The following is a 20977-nucleotide window of genomic DNA, read 5'->3' as shown; positions in this document are numbered from 1 at the left end:
ATGGACATTGGAGGCCTCCCCCTAAACCTCAATGAGGTCCACGATCTCTGCACTAGACCAGGAAGGCGCCCACCTCTTGCGGCCCTGGGCAGGCTCCTGTGAGCTGCCAGCCTGGTCCTCGGAAGAGGTGGAGGGCTGGGTGGCAGCGGGTGGCTAGTTCATGGCGTGCTAGGTGCAGGGTCTGCTGGCTGGGTGCTGGCAGGCTTGCAACTGGCACAAGCACTGTAGCCAGACCATGACCCTGTAAGGGCTCGGGGCTGGGAGGGGAGCAGAAGAGTTTCCCTAGTTTGGCCCAGAGTGGCCACCAGGGCAGCCTGGGAAGGGCTGGCCTCCAGCTAGTTCGAATTAAGTGGCTACACAGCCCTTAATTCAAACTACTTATTCAAACTAGGCATTAGTCCTCCTTGAATGAGGTTTACCAAGTTTGAATTAAGCGCTCTGCTAGTTCGAATTAAACGTGAAATAGTGATTTGCATGTATAGCCGCTATTAAAGTTAATTTGAACTAACGGTTGTTAGTTCGAATTAACTTTGTAGTGTAGACATACCCTACGAGAATACTGGTCAGTGGGATAGGCTATGGTCTCAGCCAGGCTTGGGCAATAAGAAAACGTTGGTCTGCCAAGGTTATCCCAGGTGGGCCACCGCTGCTATATTTACCTGCACCTCCACAAGTATTGGGTGATCGCATCTCTCATAGGCCAAGGATCACCTTTTGCAGCCAATTGGAGCAACAAGAAGTGGCATTTACTGGGACAACATTTCCTGTAGTTCCATTTGGCTGCCAATGGCAATCTGTGATCAATAAGAACTGTGATAATCAATACTTGCAGAGGCATAGGTAAATATAGAGTGGAGGTCTGCCAGGGGCTAACCCTGTGGACTGGATCCAGCCTGTGGGGCAGAAATTTGCCCACCCAGGGTCTAAGCACAGTGTTCAAGTGTTTGTAGACAATATAATGATAGAACCTCAGTTCGATGAACACCTGAGCTGTGAACTGACCAGTCAGCTACACACCTCATTTACTGGAAATATATACTCATACAACAGCAGAGACAAAAAACAAACAAGCAAACATTGGGCAAATACAGTACTGTGTTAAACATAAACTATTAAAAATAAAGTGAAAGTTTTAAGAAAAGATTTGACAAGGTAAGGAAACTGTTTCTGTGCTTCTTTCAATTAAATTAAGAAGGTTAAAAGCAGCATTTTTCTTCTGCAAATGGAAGTTTCAGAGCTGTATTAAGTCAACATCCAGCTGCAAACTTTTGAAAGACCAGGCATAATGTTTTGTTCAGCGTTACGAACATGTCAGAGTTATAAACAGCCTCCGTTCCCGAGGTGCTCATAACTCTCAGGTTCTACTGTCATGCGTTGGTTTTATGGATGTTGCTGGGAAGTGCCTCCCAAGCATCAGGGACAGCATGGGAGAGAGCATGAAGCTTGTTTGAAAACATTACACGTGCCTAATAGAAGTTGGCAGACTGGAGATGGGAACTGGCCTTTCGATACTGAAAGAGAGATGCTAGGTAGGGTGGCAGTAGATTTCAAAGAGCCTTCAATATAAAGGCAAGCCATTTGTTAGGTGTGCTAGAGAAGGGAGAGCCAGTAGAGGATGCAAACAGATAGCTGAGGATGTTGAAGTGACTTGCTAGGGGAATAGCCTTTGCAGGATCATTTTGGATGGGGCATGATAACATGATGGCATTTGTCAAGAGCAAAAATAGGATGTTGCAGATGTGAAAGGTGAGGTGATGAGAGGCTGAAAAAAGAGTTTTAGTTGTATGGAATGACAAGAGAAGACACTGTGTCTTGGCGATGTTATGAAGAAAGAAACTGCAAAATTTTGACATCGGGTGGACATGAGAACTTTGAGAAAGGTCTGAGTTGAAGATGCCATTCAGGTTATGGTTATGGGCTTAAGGGTACATCTACTATGTAGCGTGCTTCCCAGTGCAGCTACATAGATTCACTATCTCTTCTCATGTTAGTGCACTAAAGATTGCAGTGTAGCTGGGGGTAGCACAGGCGGCAATCCAGGCTACATGCCTTAGTACAAGGGATGGGCAATGCAAGCTATTGAGTTGGCTGCATAAGTGGCCTTCCTTCATCTTGGTGGGCTGCAAGATTGTCATAATCAGGATTGTCTCCCAGGATAGGGTAGTTTTGCTAAACTATTCTTACGTACCTAGAATGTGTGAAATGTGAGGATTGAACCATAGCAGCACTTCGATTGGCTGCAGAGGGAGCGCATGACTCTCACAGTCAATGTTGTCTGCAATCAGCACGCACTTCACTTCATGTGCCCGTGCTTTATGTGAACATCACAGGTTAAAATTACAGAAGTTCCCTTGGGGTTCTCCCCGGTGTGCTGATCATACCACTGAAACCCACCTTTCTGCTCTGTGGGCTCCCTACCACTCTGTTCTGCTAGCTCACATCCTCTGGTTTCCCCATCCAAGGCACAATGTTGAAGTAACAACATTACTACATTAATACTATGTGGCATGGTCACATGCCTTTCTAGGACCAACCACTGTTAGGGCTTACAGGACAAACAAGACTATCCAGAGGTCATTGATTTGGTCACTGAACCATTATGTTTCGGGGGAGAGGGTGGGGGGTATCAGTAATGACCCTCATTAGCACATTTAGAATTATAAACAGATTCACACTTTATATTTCTAACTTCACATAAGAATGATACGTTCCCAAAAATAGGCTAGAAAGATCCAGCAGATTGTAAATATAAAATTGACATGTTGCATGACATGTTTTGCATAAAGCACCTTTGAGTTATGCATATTCATATTCATAAGCCAATTTTCATAAAGCATGGGGGGCATGACAGTCACTTCAGTAATAACGGCAGAAAAAAAACCTATGCAGATGGTAACCAGCGGAATCTGGCAAGAGTAAACAAAACATCTTATGTGCTACACATAGAACCCAGATGGGCCGCAGATTGTCCACCACTGTTTAGTACATACCAAGAGATCCTGGTCAGTGTGTACTTAAGCAGCTAGCCTTAGCTGCCATCCATGTGATCCTGGCTACACATCTGTTTCTAATGAGCTAGCATGTGTCTGTACCCATGCTGGGAAGCATGTTTCCAGCTGCAGCATAGACATAGCTGGAGTGACAGGCAGGAATATACTGTTGAAAGACAGTAGCTGGCAGGATTTGGGAGGGGGAGATTAAGAACTGGTTTAGCTATGGTGAGCTTGATTTGACAGCTACATGTCCACAAGGAGATATCAGAGAGAGGCCGAGATTTTAGCTCACTGCTTATCAAAAATATATCTAATGAGATCTTATAATATTTTGTAGGGCCTTTTTGAATGAAAAATAAAAAAAAGTGAAACTTGGATTTTCCCAAGTCACAGCTCGCTGTTTATTGTGATTTCTCTTTTATGGACCTCAAACAGGTTAGATTTATTTTCAGCAAATATGGCTTGATTCTGCCCTTACTGAAGCTATTGGTAAAGTGCCCATGAGCATAATTGGGGCAGTATCAGGCATATGTCCATTAACTGAACTTCTCGTATGGTCAGTGTGGCAAAATAAAATAAAAAAGGCTCTGGGATCCTGGAGCATTGAACTGGACAATGTGTGATGCTAGTTATTGGTGATTGTGCAGGTCAATGCACCTGATGTATGTGTCCAACAAAAACATCTTGGCTGTTAGAATTAGAAGGAGGCAATTGGGATTCAAAAGAAATGGGTCAGGATTGTGAATCAGGATTGGTGGATTCTCTTCCCAGCTCTGTTGCCGACTTGTTTTCTGATCTTGGACAAATCACTTAATAGCTTTTTGGCTTTGTGTCTCAGTTTGCCCATCAGTTGAGCTGGGATGCTGCCGCTGCTTATCTAACTTTGTGGAATGCTTTGAGATATATGGATTAAAAATGATCCAGTATCTCTCTCTCTCTCTCCCTTTGTCTCTTTTCTATTTTTTTTGTTTGTTTGTAGATGGAAAATTGGCCACAGCATCAGTTTTCTCTTCCTAAGAGTGACATGATTGCTGTGGTTTTCTTGCCAAGACCTCTGAAGTGCCTTTCCTCCATTGGGTAAATGCTCTGAGAGATTTGGATTTCCCCATTTTATGTCCTTCTTTTTCAAAGGCTTTTTGCCATCATAATTTTCCTTGCAGCAAGACATCTGGACGTGGCTCCTGTAAGAGCCTTTAAGAGCCTCTTGATAAAGGGGTCTCTAGCAAAAGGAATACCGAATTCTCTCTCTGCAGCTAGTAAGGGAAGATGTGGAAAGCAGAAAAGCTCAGAGACAGATGAATTTCATCTGTCAGGTATCAAACACAGTATTGTCTTTGCAGGATTATCATTTGCATTCTATGCTGCCAAACCCTTTTGGGTTAGCTGGGATAGAGTCACCTACTCTTGTGAGACTGTTGAATGGCAGGGATTCATCTCTGGAACATTCTCTCTGAGGGGGAAGTTTGTTCCTACTGCGTTTGCACAGCACCTGGCCCAGTGGGATGCAGGTCCATGGTGGGGCTTTTAGATGCCCCACAGTGCACATGATAATTAACATATAAGAGACATCTGCATATAAGAGACATTCAGTGAAAACATGTACAAGGATTTTGAGTGTGATTTTCAGGAGAACCTAAGGGGTTAGACACCCAGATCCCAGACTTTATTATAATAAAGTAGAGTGGGCTACATGAAAGCTCACTACAGTGAAGGAATAAATGGCCTTTGTTACATCAGGCCGGAACTTGGGAGCTGGAATGACTGAAATGAGTTCAGGAGGCAGCCTCTTCTTTTATTTCTGATCCAAGATGCCTTCAGAGTGGAAAGCCTGGTTTTCCATCCTATTTTCTCACCACTCTGAGGATTAATGGAGGTGCTGCAAAAATCATGAGGTAGGAACTCACAATGGTGTGGAGAGGGATTTACAGTCAGATTCTAGGAAGAATACAGTAAATCCTTTCATAGTTGACCACTCAAAGGACCAACAAAAATTGGTTGCTTAATAGAGGTAGGCCCTCTAGGTGGATTAGAATTATACCCAGGGATACTTTTTGGCAGTTGCTGAACAAGGGGGGAGAGGTGTAGTGTACAGATTCCTCTGTAATTAAAAGGAAAATGTGAAACAATTTAATTGAGATTGGAATATTAGAAGCTGAAAGCACAGTATTCCTCTCTTACTGATCATCAGTTAGGACCTGTAACAAACCATTGCATTTTAAAAATGGAACAATAAAAAAGCTGCTGTAATTTAAAAGCAGCCAATTTGCTATGAGTACAGTTTGCAGCTCCGTCACTTACTAATCAGTCTGTTAAACATAATAGCCATTCTTGTCTTGAGGCAGTTAATCATGTTGTGAATGCACTTATCAGCACATATTAGAAATACAATACAAGACTTTCCGACAGAGGAAGGGATGCAATTACTGCAATCAGTATACATTTAGCTACTGTCTTATCATGCTGTTTTTTTTTTAAACTAGCCCAAAAGAGTTGGAATTTTCTTAGTAAATACAAGTGATGTACTTGAAAGTACCAGTAGTAATACCAAAAGGTTGATCATGCTGATACAAATGAAGTCAGCAAAGGTGTTTGAGATAACCCTCTGGGTATAAATGAGAAAGGGCTGCTAGCAGAGTATTCTTTATCAGACTCTCAGCTTTGAAATCTGATAATCTTCAGGGTTTGATGCTGTGCTCAGCTTTCCCTATGCCCCTCACACTCCGAGTCATTTGAACATTTCAGTTCCAGAGATGGTGAATTGTTTGAGTAAGAGGTATGTTAGTTGTTGGTGGAAATCTGAGGCAAAAGATGATTAAAGTGGATGCGTGCTTTATTTTTAGCACGTCCGTAAAACTATCTAAGGGTGTGTCTACACTGCACCATTATTTTGAGATAACTAGCGTTAATTTCAAAACAACAATGCGAGTGTTTACACAGCCATTCCATGATTTTGAAATAATTTTGAAATAACGGACGGCTTATTCCCGAATCTGTAAACCTCATTCTATGAGACATAATGCCTATTCTGAAATAGCTATTTTGAAATAAGGCCTGAGTAGACGCTCCATTACTGCTATTTTGAAATAGCCCCTCACCAGGGCCATTCCAAGTTATTCCTCCCCAGTGCCTACTGGGGCTCTAAATAGAGATAGCACATTAGGGAAGACTACCTCAGACTAATTTTGAGACTTCTTTACAGAGTAAATGTGCTATTTTGAAATAAGCTATTTCTGGAATAAAAGCTTCAGCGAGGTAGCCGAGTTAGTCGGTAACAGGAAAGACTTAAAAAACAACAAATACTCTAGTAGCACCTTAAAGACTAACAAAATATGTAGGTGATATCATGACCTTTTGTGGGCCCAAACCAATTCTTCAGATAACAGGAGTATTAGAAGTCCAGATCCAAGAATAAATAAAGGAAGGTTTGAACCATCTACTCATTGTCTCTTTTTTTCCTCCTCTCCTTTTTTCTCTCCCCTGCTGCTTCCCTTATTTATTCTTGGATCTGGACTTCTAATACTCCTGTCATCTGAAGAAGTGGGTTGTGCCCACGAAAGCTCATGATACTATCTACATGTTTTGTTAGTCTTCAGGGTGCTACTAGACTATTCCAGAATAGCTTATTTCAAAGTAGCCATACAGTGTAGACATACCATAAACAAATATGTCAGAAACGGAATAGTCCTATGGCAGCTTAGCCCTGTCTACACTAGGGAGTTATTTACAAACTAGCCAATTAGCCTGTCATAAGACGGGATTTTCAGGTCTTCTCTCCTAAGTGCGCTCTCTCTCTCTCTCTCTCTCTCTCTGGGTATGTCTACACTACAAAGTTAGTTCGAACTAACTTAGTTCGAATTAGTTAATTTGAACTAAGCTAATTCGAACTAACGCAGCTAGACCTAAAAACTAGTTCGAATTAGCGTTTTGCTAATTCGAACTAGCGCGTCCACACTGATTGGACGCAGGGGCGCATTTAAGGGCAGCTGAAACCGGTTCTGGCAGGGCATCAGGTCAGTAGTTGCTTTGTGTGGCTGCTGTCTGAGGCTATCTGAGGCTCGTGCTTAAAGGGACCCCCCCTGGACAGCCAGTTCTCAGCTTTTCCTGCTTGCTTGCCAACCTCGCTGAGGGACAGCAAAGTGTTGGTCTCTGTGCCCGTGTGTGTTAGTGCTTCCCTTCGGGGACACCGCCGCAGGTGGCAACATGGAGCCAGAGCTCGCCAGGCACCTTCTGGTGCACTTTCTGGACTTGCTGCTGCAAGCCTGCCAGCAATGGCTTGAGGCTGCCTGGCACCACCTGGTGCATATCAGCCCCCCCCGCCTCTCCACCTGGCCACCCTGGGGGCCGTGGCTCCGGCGTGCCCCGCCGCATCTGGCGTCTGGACACCAGCAGCGACTGGTGGGACCGCATCGTCCTGGAGCGCTGGGAAGACCGACAGTGGACCCAGAACTTCAGGATGAGGAGGGACACCTTCCTGGAGCTCTGCGAGTGGCTCGCCCCTGCCCTGCGCAGAAGGGACACTCGCATGAGGCCCGCCATCCCCCTCCAGAAGCGGGTGGCCATCACCCTCTGGAAGCTCTCCACGCCGGACAGCTACTGATCCGTCAGGAACCAGTTCGGTGTGGGGAGATCCACCATCGGAGCGGTGCTCATGCAGGTATGGCACTCGTCAGCCACTGCGCCGGGGAAGAAGGGGAGCTGCAAGGAGGGGATGGGCCGCCCCAGGGACAAAGGGGGGGCGGTAAGAGGCGAAAGTGCCCCGCACCGGCAGTACTACATGCCACCAGGGGGGTTGCTTCCGGGAGTGGGGCGTGGGGCACTGCCAGGGCACGAATGCTCCCAGCCACCCGGGTGCCCCACTGATTGGCGCTTTGCTGTGTCTCTCCGCAGATGGTCAAGGCCATCAACCAGGTGCTGCTCTGCAGGGTGGTCCGCCTCGCCGACCCGGACGCCGTCATCCGGGGATTCGGCGCCCTCGGCTTCCCCAACTGCGGGGGGGGGGGGGGCATTGATGGGACGCACATCCCCATCCATGCCCTGGAACACCAGGTGTCCCGTTACGTGAACCACAAGGGGTACTTCTCCATCCTCCTGCAGGCCGTGTGTGACCACCGGGGACAGTTCACGGACATTAATGTGGGCTGGTCCCTCAAAGCACACGACGCCCGGGTGTACCGCAACTCCTCCGTGTGCCAGCGGCTGCAGGCCGGGACCTTCTTCCCCGACCGCCACATCAGGGTCGGGGACGTTGACATGCCCGTGTGCCTGGTGGGGGATGCCGCCTACCCACTGCAGCCGTGGCTGATGAAGCCCTACATGGGGCACCTCAATCCCTCCCGCCAGGCCTTCAATGCCAGGCTGACCAGGGCCCGCATCGTGGTGGAGGGGACCTTCAGGCGACTGAAAGCCCGCTTTCGATGCCTCCTCACCCGTCTGGACCTGGCCGAGCACAACATCCCTCCTGTGGTGGCAGCATGTTGTGTGCTCCACAATTTATGTGAGAGAAAGGGGGAGGCTTTCCTGCCAGCCTGGATGGCTGAGGCTGACCACATGGATGGCCACTACGGTCAGCCCCGCACCGCCGCCATCCGGGAAGCCCAGCGGGGGAGCCGTCCGGATCCGGGAAGCCCTGCGGGAGAGCTTCTTGGTGGAGGAGGAGGACTGACCTCTCCCTTGCATGCCCCACTGGGGCCTTCTTCCACCCTACCCCCCTTCCCCTTACCCCTCCCTACCTACTGTCAAATAAAGATACCTGTTTTTCAAACAAAAACGTCTTTTTATTTAACATAACTGGGGTGGGGGGAGGGAGGAATGAGGGTGGGAGAGGAGAGGGCGAAACCTGGGATGAGGGAGCTGGAAGGGGAGGGAAGGGAGGAAGGGAAAGGAAAGCTCAGGGGTGGGAGTCCGGCTGCCTCTCCCGTCTCGCCACACTGCGGGTCCGGGGGCGTTGGTGGGGAATGGTTGTGGAGTGTGGGGCAGGAGGGATGGGGGGTGTGGAGGAAGGAGGAGTGGGAGCAGGGGGAGTAGGAGGGGGAGCAGGGGGAGCAAGAGGGGGAGCAGGGGGAGCAGGAGAGGGAGCAGGAGGAGCAGGAGGAGCAGGGGTAGCAGGGGGAGCAGAAGCAGGAGGAAATGGGAAGCGGTTGAGCAGGCTCTGGAGGTGGCCTTGCAGGGCACGGCCCTGCTCCTCCAGTGCCTCCAAGCTCCTCCGGCGCAGCCTCAGGTCCTCCTGGACCCAGTGGTCCTGGATGCGGAGCTGGTGCTCCAGGAACTGGAGGTGCCGCCTCTGGTAGTCCTCTTGGTTCCTGGCTCTCCTGCTGGCTTGGGCGCGGGCGGCTGCTGCAGGTGGGGTGGTGCGCCCTGCAGTCCCAGGTGCTGCGGCTGTGGTGAAACAAGAACAGTGGTCAATTACCCCAGGGACCCAGGTGTGTGAAACCCAGCCCCCCTCTGCAAGGCCAGGACCCCTGCAGCATCCCCAGCTGCTGCTCCATGGTGGGAAAGGCCCAGGCGCACGGTCCCTGGGCTCCCTCTCGCCCCAGCCCCCTGTACACATAAGGGGAGCATGATGGTACTCACATGTGGATGCCTCCCCGGCCTCAGACGACACAGGCGAGCGGCTCTGTGGGGTGCCTCGGGTGTCCTGGGTCCTGGGCAGGCTGCCAGCAGGCTCCTGGCTCTCGGAGCCCTCCTTCTCCTCCTCCTCCTCGGTATCTGGGAGCGGTCCCTCTGCCCTGGGGTTTATCACCTCCCGGGGGGCAGGGATGGCATGAGCCCCCAGGATGCGGTCCAGAGCCTGGAAGTGGGGACAGGCCTCCGGGTCGGCCCGTGGCAGGCAGGCCCGGGAGTAGGACTGCCGCAGGTCCTTTATTTTCCAGCACACCTGCTCCCGGCTGCGCTGGTGGCCCCTTGCAGCCAGGCTGGCAACTATGCAGCCGTAGACTGCCGCATTCCTGTGGCTAGTGTGGAGATCGTGGACATTGGAGGCTTCCCCCCAAACCTCGATGAGGTTCACAATCTCCGCGCTAGACCACGTGGGCGCCCGCCTCTTGTGGCCCCGGGCAGGGTCCTGGGAGCCGCCAGGCTGGTCCCAGGAAGAGGCGGAGGGCTGGGGGGCATCCGGTCGCTGGCTCATGCGGTGTCAGCTGCTGGGTGTGCTGGCAGCCTTGCAACTGGCACAAACCCCGTAGCCAGCCCGTGCCCCTTTAAGGGGTCCGGGGCCGGGCTGGGGGCAGTAGAGTTTCCCTGGTGTTGGCCAGAGTGGCCACCAGGGAAAGCTGGGAAGGGTTAGCCTCTCACTAGTTCGAATTAAGGGGCTACACACCCCTTAATTCGAACTAGTAAGTTCGAACTAGGCTTAGTCCTCGTGGAATGAGGTTTACCTAGTTCGAACTAAGCGCTCCGTTAGTTTGAATTTAATTTGAACTGACGGAGCGCTAGTGTAGCGCCTATGAAAGTTAGTTCGAACTAACATCCGTTAGTTCGAACTAACTTTGTATTGTAGACATACCCTCTCTCTCTCTCCTACTGCTTACCCCCCTCTCTCTCAGCTCTCCTCCACCTCCTGCCTCTCACTCTCCCTTTCTCTTCTCCTCCTCCTCCTCCTGCCTCTCTCTCCCCTTTCGCTCAGCTGGGCCCCAGCGGGGGAGCAAGCAGCATCAAGCAGCTGTTTGGGGTCCGCGCTCCCCATGCGTGGGGAGTGTGGATCCCAAAGGGCTGCTTGCTGCCACTTGCTTCCCTACCGGGGCCTAGCAGGAGCGCCGCTCAGCTGGGAGCAGTGCAGTGCGCCACAACGCACCATGCAGGGAGCGGAAGGGGGGTGGAAAGCAGAGCTGAGGGGGGTATTGGGGCCTGTGGGGCTGGAGGGAAGGATGGGGGGCGGAGGAAGTGGGGAGGGAAGCAGCGCTGGCAGGGGGGTGTTTGGGGAGCCCTGTGGCCCGAACCGCCACGGAGCAAGGGGAAGGGGGGTGGGATGATGACGTACACAGCCGGGGGCGTGTACGTCAGTGTTACAGATGCGCAGACACTGGGCTACTATATATATAACTCTCCTTATTTTGAAATATATAGTAGCCCAATGTCTGTGATTCTCTAACACTGACATGCTTGCTGTTCCATCTGGGCAGTGCTGTTCCTCCTGCCGTGGCGCTCGGCTGACTTCTGCACTGCTCAGATGGGCCACCGCACAGGAGCAAGCGGTACAAGTGGCTGTTTGGGGTCTGCGCTCCCCATGCAGCATGGCGGATGCGAAGGGGGGCAGGGCAGTGACGTATACGCCCAGGGGGCAGGACTTGGATGAGCATGCATCCCCGACGGAGACAGAGGAGAGTGGAGAGAGAGTGAGAGGCAGGAGGAGGAGGAGAAGAGAAAGAGAGAGACGGAGAGAGAGGCAGAAGGCAGAGGAGAGCTGAGAGAGAGAGGGGGAGGCAGTAAGAGGAGGAGGAGGAGAGAGAGAGACACAGAGCAAGAGATCGGAGGCTCAGGAGAGAAAACTGATGTAGAGGAGAGACCTGAAAATCCCGCCAATTATGGCTAGTTTTGAAATAACAAGCATTACCAAGCTTGTTATTTTGAAACAATAGGCTGGTTATTTGAAAATAATAACTCCTGCTTTCCATAAGAAATAACGCTAATTTCAAAATAGCAGTAGTGTGAATGCTCCGGTGTTACAACTTCAAAATAACTAGTTCCAGAGTAATTCAAATTAATTATTCCCCAGTGTTTCCTGGGGCTCTAAGTTGAGATAGTGAATCCATATGAATGAAGCCTGCCTCGGACTAATTTCAAGGCTTCCCCATAGTGTGGACATGCTATTTTGAATCTATTATTGGAATAAGTTATTTCAGAATAATTTCCTAGTGTAGGCATTTCCTTAGAGACTAACAAATGGATTAGGTCATAAACTTTCATGAGTAAAACCCACTTCATCAGATGAGTTGGAGTGGATATTACAAAATCTGGATATATTTAACAGCAAAGTTACATGTCAATTGTAGGACACGTGTCAATGAAGCTATTTACCATATATACTTGTTCATAAAACAACTCTTTGGGGAAAAAAAATCCTGCTGTGAAGTGCAGGTCTTGGCTTATGAATGGGTTCATCCCATGGCTTGGTAAACAACGCAGGGTGAAGGACTTGCTAGATGCCAGCACGGAGCCTTTCAGTTCAGTTCAGCTCAGCTCAGCTCAGCTCTGCTGAGAGGCTCCATGCCGGCAGCCAGTAAGTCCTTCAGCCCAGGTTGCTTCCTGCAGCTTGGGATGCAAACTTAGCAGCAGCTCCTTTTGCAACTCAGTTTCTAAATTTTTCCTTCAACTCTAAAAATCAGAGGAAGGGGAGATGCTCCCTTCATAGAATCATAGAATACTAGGACTGGAAGCAGGGCCGGCTCGAGTTATTCGGGTGCCATGGGCATGGGCATGTGGCGCCACCCCCAGGCACATGGCACATCCGCAGGCCCACCCCCTAGGGTGCGCAATCCCACCCCCAGGGCACATGGCTCATGCGTGGCCCGGCTACAGCCACTAGCGTGTAGCCCGGGGCCCGACCCCGGGGCACACAGCACATGCATGGCTCAGCTACGGCTGCTGGCGCACAGCCCTGGGCCCGCCCTAGGGCACATGGCGCAAGCATAGCCCAGTCCAGCCCAGCTGATGCTGCTGCTGCGCGCGCCGGGCTGTGTAGGGTCCCATGGTCGTGGGGGAAAGACGTTGCTGGCTGTCGCTGCGGGGATGCGGGTGAGCCGGCGCTATGGGAGCCGGGCGTGCAGTGCCTGATGGTAGCTGTAAGGGATGCCGCGTGCCCCTTACAGCTGCCATCAGGCGCCCCCCATCGGTTGGCACCTGGGCAGCTGCCTGGCTCGCCCATGCCTCCATCCTGCCCTGACTGGAAGGGACCTTGAGAGGTCATCGAGTCCAGTCCCCTGCCCTCATGACAGGACCAAATACTGTCTAGACCATCCCTGATAGACATTTATTTAACCTACTCCTAAATATCTCCAGAGATGGGGATTCCACAACCTGCCTGGGCAATTTATTCCAGTGTTTGACCACCCTGACAGTTAGGAACTTTTTCCTAATGTCCAACCTAAACCTCCCCTGCTGCAGTTTAAGCCCATTGCTTCTTGTTCTATCCTCAGAGGCCAAGATGAACAAGTTTTCTCCCTCCTCCCTATGATACCCTTTTAGATATCTGAAAACGGCTAGCATGTCCCCCCTCAAAATTTCTCTTTTCCAAACTAAACAAACCCAATTCTTTCAGCCTTCCTTCATAGGTCATGTTCTTTAGACCTTTAATCATTCTTGTTGCTCTTCTCTGGACCCTCTCCAATTTTTCCACATCTTCCTTGAAATGCGGTGCCCAGAACTGGACACAATACTCCAACTGAGGCCTAACCAGCGCAGAGTAGAGCGGAAGAATGACTTTTTGTGTCTTGCTCACAACACGCCTGTTAATGCATCCCAGAATCATGTTTGCTTTTTTTGCAACAGCATCACACCGCTATCTCATATTCAGCTTGTGGTCCACTATAACCCCTAGATTCCTTTCTGCCGTATTCCTTCCCAGACCGTCGCTTCCCTTTCTGTATGTGTGAAACTGATGTTTCCTTCCTAAGTGGAGCACTTTGCATTTGTCTTTATTAAACTTCATCCTGTTTACCTCAGACCATTTCTCCAATTCGTCCAGATCATTTTGAATTATGACCCTATCCTCCAGAGCAGTCGCAACCCCTCCCAGCTTGGTACCATCTGCAAACTTAATAAGCTTACTTTCTGTGCTAATATCTAAGTCGTTGATAAAGATATTGAACAGAGCCAGTCCCAAAACAGATCCCTGTGGAACCCTACTTGTTATACCTTTCCAGCAGGATTGTGAACCATTAATATCTACTCTCTGAGTACGGTTATCCAGCCAGTTACGCACCTATCGTATAGTAGCCCCATCTAAGTTGTATTTGCCTAATTTATTGTTAAGAATATCATGTGAGACCGTATCAACTGCCTTGCTAAAGTCTAGGTATACCACATCCACTGCTTTTCCCTTATCCAGAAGACTCGTTATAAACCAAAGAAAGCTATCAGATTGGTTTGACATGATTTGTTCTTTACAAATCCATGCTGGCTGTTCCCTATCACCTTGCCACCTTCCAAGTGTTTGCAGATGATTTCCTTAATTACTTGCTCCATTATCTTCCCTGGCACAGAAGTTAAACTAACTGGTCTGTAGTTTCCTGGGTTGTTCTTATTTTCCTTTTTATAAATGGAAACTTTCCTTGGTAACCTACATTTCAGACTAAGAAGGAATTTTGCTACCAAATTTGAATTGAAGTAGATAAGGAGTTTGCGAGTCATGACACAATACATAGAGATATTTTGTAGCTGACCCTTCAAACTTACAGAGAAAAAATGGTAAAAGGAGCTTCTCATCTCCCTTTGGTTGCTGTTTGCTGTTCCCAGCCAATGTTGTTCAGACTGGACTGGGACTGGAAGTCTGTACTCTGGAGTCACCATATAGATGGGTCAGTGACTTTTTATTGTTTTCTTTCTGTAAGTTCGGGGGGCAGGGGTAGTTCAGCTTATAAACAACTGGGCTTACATTCAAGTATATACTGTAATTCAGGGTGGATATGTCGGATTCACAGCATTTGATGTGGAAATGTGAATATCAAAGGTGGGAACATTCCCTTTGTAGTACGTTAACCAGTTAAGATCTTCAAATTCCCTGAAAGAGGATAGACTAAAATTATGGAAGCAAATGGCTTCCAGCATAACCATCTGCTATGAGAGATGTAAGCATAATGCTCCTGAAAGAAAAACTGGCACTAGTGCACAACAAACTAAAACTTTCAGCTAATATGTTTCCCAGAGCTGAGCAATTCTTTTATGGGGGAAAAAATAAATAAAAGACAATATTCTGAAAAGAGATGCATGTAAAAAAGATAATTTTGTGACAGCTGACAACATTTTTCATAAAGCTTGCTCTGTACTTACCTTAAATGCTAGGACTCTTGATATTTTACATAATTCTTATGGGCAGAGATGAATTTACTTCCAGTGTTGAGAAGAACTTGCTGTTACACTTGAGACTTCTTTCACATGACTTGCTCCATTTTTCTTGACAGCTAGAAATGTATTTTTTAATGGTAGTCTGATGATTTTTAATTGTATCAAGGAAAACAAAAACTAGTAACAATTACAAGGAATAATTGTAAAGGTAAGTTCACTATGATGTCATATCTGTCTTTATATTAATATTTGTATTAGCTCGCTGCTTTTATGTATTGCAATAAAGCTTTGGAGTGGTGGGGGAGGGAGTGCTGCTCATCCAGAAGCGGCTATTTCAGGTAAGCCACTGCCTTAGTGTTCTGTCCTCGGAGATATTGCTCTTGGATCAGTATTGTAATGTTAGAGGCTTTGATGCTCATCAGCAAGTTAGCTACAATATAATCAACTCTGGCTTCCCCAAAGGAAGTGAATGGTATTTAACTGAGCCTCTTTTCAAACACTTTCAAGTATAGTCCTTTTTATGCATGTGAGTAATTTAACTCTAGAGCTGTCCTATTCATAGGACAAATTGAGGTGGCAGCCCCAGGCCCTGTGTTTTTGGGGACCCAGTGGTAGCTCCATCAACCATTCTATGGATGGGAGGGACCCAGTGGTTTCTTGGGGGCCTGGCACAGGGATGACAGTAGAGGCTGACCCCCATCTGCATTCATCACGCAGGTGGTGGGAGTCAGAGTGGCCCACCAGCCTGCCCCACCCCACCCTGCCATCCTCTCTCAATCCACTGCACTCAGCTTCTCAGCAGTGGCAGGAGGCAGAATGTTCCGGGAAGTGTGTGTGTGTGTGTGTGTGTGTGTGTGTGCGCGCGCAACACCTGCTTTTGCCCTGCATCAGCCCCCTGTAATCATCTGGGCTGCATTGTTTTGGGAAGGGGGGAAGGAGGCGCAGTGGAGGTAGGGCTTGTGGAAGAAGTGGAGCAGGGGGAGGAGTGGGGCTTGCAGTAGGAGGTTACCCTGGGCCTGATGCCCCCCTCAAGATGAATCCTGCAAAGTATCAGAGCAACTTCAATGTCCAGTAAAGTCACTGAGAGTTAAAGGTGTCCAGCATCTCAGCAGAAGGGGAGGAGGGATGTGTTATCACCTGAAAGGATAAATCCCAGAAGAGATATGGATGAAGGAATGAGTGGGAAGATGGAACTCCACTTTGCGTCCCCTTTCTGTTTCTAATTGTGCCTTCTTAATTCCCATTGTAATTAACCTTACTTATTACTTCTTTATGACAATGCCCCATCTAGTCACAGTTATGACCCTGTCTCCCAGCAATATCCCAGCAATGCCCCACTGCATCCCAACAACAGCCAGGGCATTTGAATTCATGTTGCATGTTGGGCATATTATTATATTGTTGAGTATTACTAAGGAATGATTACTCTCTGAGAAGGTGACCTAGAGACAATATTGCATGAGTGACCATTCTCTTGACCTCATTTTCATGCCATTATGAAATAATTGTGGAATAATTTTTGAGAAGGGAAACATTAAATTCCCTCTTCTCCTGCTTACTTGATGAGATACAGTGTTTATCATTACAGTTCTACCAGAGTTCAGATTCATTAGTCTGTCAAAAATCCACAGTCCATTTTCATTGAGTAGCTTACATTGCAAATCTTGGTTATTCTGGTACTTTTGGTGGTGCAGTAAACAATCAGGAACATAAGCTGGTAGTAGTTAAAAAGACACTGCAGTAGATAGCTTTATTCTGTCAGTCTATTGAATGTGGACCTTAATCCACTCCCCTATTTGCTCAGCTGGGTTGTGTTAATCTCCTTTATTAATTAAAATACTGTAAAGCTCAGACACACATACATTGCCACTTTCAAGGCTTATTAAATGTTTTGATATCCAAAGTGGGGAAAATATCCAAACTAAAACTGCTTCATAAAAATTGACCTGTAAAGCCAATTTTGTGCGTACCCTACTTAAATCAGGATATGGGGTAGAGCAAGGGACGATCTAATTTGTGCTGAAGTTGATGGGTTAAACTGATCCCTGAAGTATCTCTATTGACTCCGTTATTATCATTGCTTGTTTTGTTAGCAGATGTGAACTATCTCGAAGGCAGACATTAACATTTGCTTTGAGACATGATAGTAGGTGCAAAGGGTTCAAATGCAGTGATGCCCAGTTTGTTAACATTTTTCTCGTCAGAACATAGGATGACAAAAATAATTCTTGACCATAATTTTTATTTTAATTTGTTCTTTGATTATTTCATCTTTAGACTATTGCAGTTATTTTCACATTGGACTCCTTGTGATTTCTGTTTCCCTTCAGTAAGCGGTTGCAAATCAGTCTGCTTGTTAATTTTCTAGAGTCCTTGTTCACTGTTATTTTTTGACACTGGGTACCCATTAAATTGAGGATTAAGTCCAAGGTGCAGTGAATGGCTTTTAAAGTCTTCCAGACCAAAGCACCCTTCTCCCTTTGTTCTTGTGTATCTGCTACAGCACATTGGGCCCATTAGTGTCACAGTCTGCAGCTTGTCACCACTTCCTTTTCATTCACAAATTCAACACATATAGAACTTGCATCTTTAGATTCCCTGTGGTTGAATTGTCTCCCCAAGGAGATCCAGCTGTCAGGCTAGATTGTCTCTCTCAAATCTAAATGACAACTTGGTGGTGAATAACTTTTTACTGTGTCTGAGAATGGTGGTTTTATTAAAAAAACAAAAAACAAAAAACCCAAACTTGTATTTGAAATACCTTCATATTTCAGATACCTCTCAATATTACCAACTCTAAGCATTCAAGAATCATGAGTCTTAATGAACAAATAAATGGAGAGTTATTTTTATTTGCCTTCTGAGTTTTGAATCTTTAGGGCATATTCAGGACATATTTGGCCTGCAACTAGAAGGGCTGAAAATTTGTTTAAAAAATCAAAGCCAAAGTTCTGTGTAATCATTAGTCCTGGAGCAAGGGCTTAAAGAAAAATGCTAAATATTGCAAGACCTTGCAGCACTGTATCTTGCAAATTAAATTACTGTAACTTAACTTGCAGAGGAGTAGCCATGTTAGCCTGTTTAATCAGAAACAAAGAGTCTGGTGGCACTTTAAAGACTAACAAATTTATTCGGGTCTTAGGGCATCATCTTTTGTGAGCTACAATTCCCTCAGGGGATGTCTACACTACAGGGCTACGTCTACATTGGCATGATTTTCCGGAAATGCTTTTAACGGAAAAGCTTTCCGTTAAAAGCATTTTTGGAAAAGCGCGTCTAGATTGGCAGAACGCTTTTCCACAAAAGCACTTTTTGCAGAAAAGCGTCTGTGGCCAATCTAGACGTGCTTTTCTGCCAAAAAAGCCCCGATGGCCATTTTTGCCATCGGGGCTTTTTTGCGGAAAACAAATCTCTGCTGTCTACACTGGCCCTTTTGCGCAAAAGTTTTTTGGAAAAAGACTTTTGCCCGAATGGGAGCAGCATAGTATTTCCGCAAAAGCAGTGACAATCTTACATGAGATTGTCAGTGCTTTTGCGGAAATTCAAGTGGCCAGTGTAGACAGCTGGCAAGTTTTTCCACAAAAGCAGATGATTTTGCAGAAAAACTTGCCAGCCCAGAGGGTTTTTTTTTTCGGAAAAATTGTCATTTTTCTGAAAAAACTTCAATTACATCCACATTACAATTGCATTCTTTTGAAAGAAGGTTGAAAGAACAGAGGGGTTTTTCTGGTGTTGGTAAACCTCTTTCTATGAGGAAGAAGCCTTTTTCCAAAAGAGCTCTTTCACAAAAAGGCTTGTGTGGACGGGGAAGAGAGAGTTCTTTCTGAAGAAGAGGAAAGAGGAAAAAGAACAGGTGCCATGGTGACCACTCCATCCATAGTAATCACAGTTGAAATGCGAGATAACATCCATTCAGTGTGGATGCTATTTTTCAAAAAAGCAGATCACTTTTTCGATGCACTTTGGCAGTATGGACTCTCTCTTTTGGAAGAATTTTTTTCGGAAGTTCTCTTCCAGAAAATCTTCTTCCAAAAGAAACCTGCAGTCTAGTCATAGCCTCAGATGCTGAAGAGAAAAGAAAATATAAAAGAAATAGAGAGAGAGATGGGAGTGTGACATCAGTGCTAATTAAATCAGAATGGAAGTGGCTCATCTTCAACAGTGATGAGAAGGTGAGAGAATGTATAATGGGAAATTATCTTTTGTGATGTGAGAACCACTCTATGGCTGTGTCTAGATTGGTATGATTTTCCGGAAATGCTTTTAACGGAAAAGTTTTCCATTAAAAGCATTTTCAGAACAGAGCGTCTAGATTGGCCATTTTCGCGATCGGGGCTTTTTTGCGGAAAACAAATCTGAGCTGTCTACACTGGCCCTTTTGCGCAAAAGGGATTTTTGCCTGAACGGGAGCAGAATAGTATTTTCGCAAGAAGCACTGATTTCTTACAGTAGGAAGTCAGTGCTGTTGAGGAAATTCAAGCGGCCAGTGTAGACAGCTGGCAAGTTTTTCCAGAAAAGCGGCTGATTTTCCGGAAAAACTGGCCAGTCTAGACACAGCCCATGTATCTGTTTAAACATTGTTTCAGGATGTTAAATTTGTACATGAATTCTAGCTCAGCAGTTTCTCATTGCAGTCTGTTACTGAAGATTTTTTTCCTGAAAAAGCACAAATCAGGAACTGTGTATCCAGGAAGGTTCAAGTGCTTCCCCACTGGTTTTTGTATGTTGCTATTCTTAATGTCTGATTTATGTCCATTTATTCTTTTGTGTAGAGAAAATCTGATTTTTTCAATGTACATGGCAAAGGGGAATTGTTGGCACATGATGGCATATATTACATTAATAGATGTGAATGCAAATGAGCCTTGTTATAAATATAGTAGTGGTGGGGAACCAGTGGCTTCATGCAGCCACTCGGGGTTCTGCATGCAGCTTGCACTCACTTACTGTGACTCTTCTCATGTGCCTCTCTCATGCTGGGGCGCTGCACTTAACTATTCTTTTCTTCCCTCCCAGTACTTCTAGGTTATGTCTACACTGGATGATTTTCCGAAAATGCTTTTAATGGAAAAGTTTTCCGTTAAAAGCATTTTCAGAAAAGCCCGTCTAGATTGGCAGGATGCTTTTCCACAAAAGCTTTTTGTGGAAAAGCATCCGTGGCCAATCTAGACGCGCTTTTCCACAAAAAAGCCCCGATCTCCATTTTCACAATCGGGGCTTTTTTTGCGGAAAACAGTACTGTGCTTTTACACTGGCCCTCTTGCTCAAATGATTTGCGCAAGAGGGTTTTTGCCCGAATGGGAGCAGCATAGTATTTCCACAAGAACACTGACGATCTTACATGAGATCGTCAGTGTTCTTGCGGAAATTCAAACGGCCAGTGTAGACAGCTGGCAAGTTTTTCCACAAAAGCAGATGATTTTGCGGAAGACCTTGCCAGTCTAGACACAGCCCTAGAGTATTGTGAATAAGCTGATTTGTGGCATTCATGCTCTGGGAGGGAGAAAGGGAAGAAGAGAGGGAATGAGGGAGGGGAAGGAATGAGGATGGGGTACAAATTAGCTAATTCTCAGCGCTCTGGAAATGCAGGGAGAGAAGGGGAGGAGAAGGGATGGAGTGCACACAGAGGAGGAGGCAAGGAAGAAGCCGGATGGGAGTTTGGGGAAAGAGGTGGCGTGGTGGTGAGACCTGCAGTGAAGGGAGGGTCAAGACAGCCTCTAGCAAAATAAGAAGTGATACACAGTTAAAGCAAGGTGCATGCTGATTGCACACACCATTCTGAGAACTATGCACACCCTCCATTTCTTTATATTACTTTTCCCAGCAATTTAATTTTTCCTTAAAAATGGATAACTTTGTGTTAGAAAGGCATGATAAAGAAGGAGAATCAAGTGCAATGTATTTAATCTTATTCTTGAAGTCATGGTAAGTGCACATGCCCAGTTTCAACCCATTCAGGTTAGGGAGGGCTACTCATGCAGCTCATT

General features: G+C 46.9%; 1 protein-coding gene across 2 annotated transcripts in view; it reads left to right on the top strand.

Moving 5' to 3' along the window:
- The window catches only part of TMEM132B (transmembrane protein 132B), a 543321-nt gene that overhangs the window by 341830 nt on the left and 180514 nt on the right, over nucleotides 1-20977 (top strand). The window contains exon 1 of one of the 2 annotated variants that reach the window (XM_025189548.3): nucleotides 4732-4885. The exons of the other annotated variant lie outside the window; for it this stretch is intronic. Coding sequence (XP_025045333.2) covers nucleotides 4881-4885 — 5 coding nt within the window. The 5' untranslated portion in view covers nucleotides 4732-4880. Of the gene's footprint in view, nucleotides 1-4731; nucleotides 4886-20977 lie in introns of those variants that run through there. 2 annotated transcript variants of the gene reach the window in all.

Source organism: Pelodiscus sinensis, chromosome Z, assembly GCF_052426305.1.
Source record: "Pelodiscus sinensis isolate ZL-2025 chromosome Z, ASM5242630v1, whole genome shotgun sequence".
NCBI lineage: Eukaryota > Metazoa > Chordata > Testudines > Trionychidae > Pelodiscus > Pelodiscus sinensis.
The sequence above is the reverse complement of the archived record's forward strand: the minus strand, read 5'-3'. Positions and strand labels throughout refer to the sequence as shown.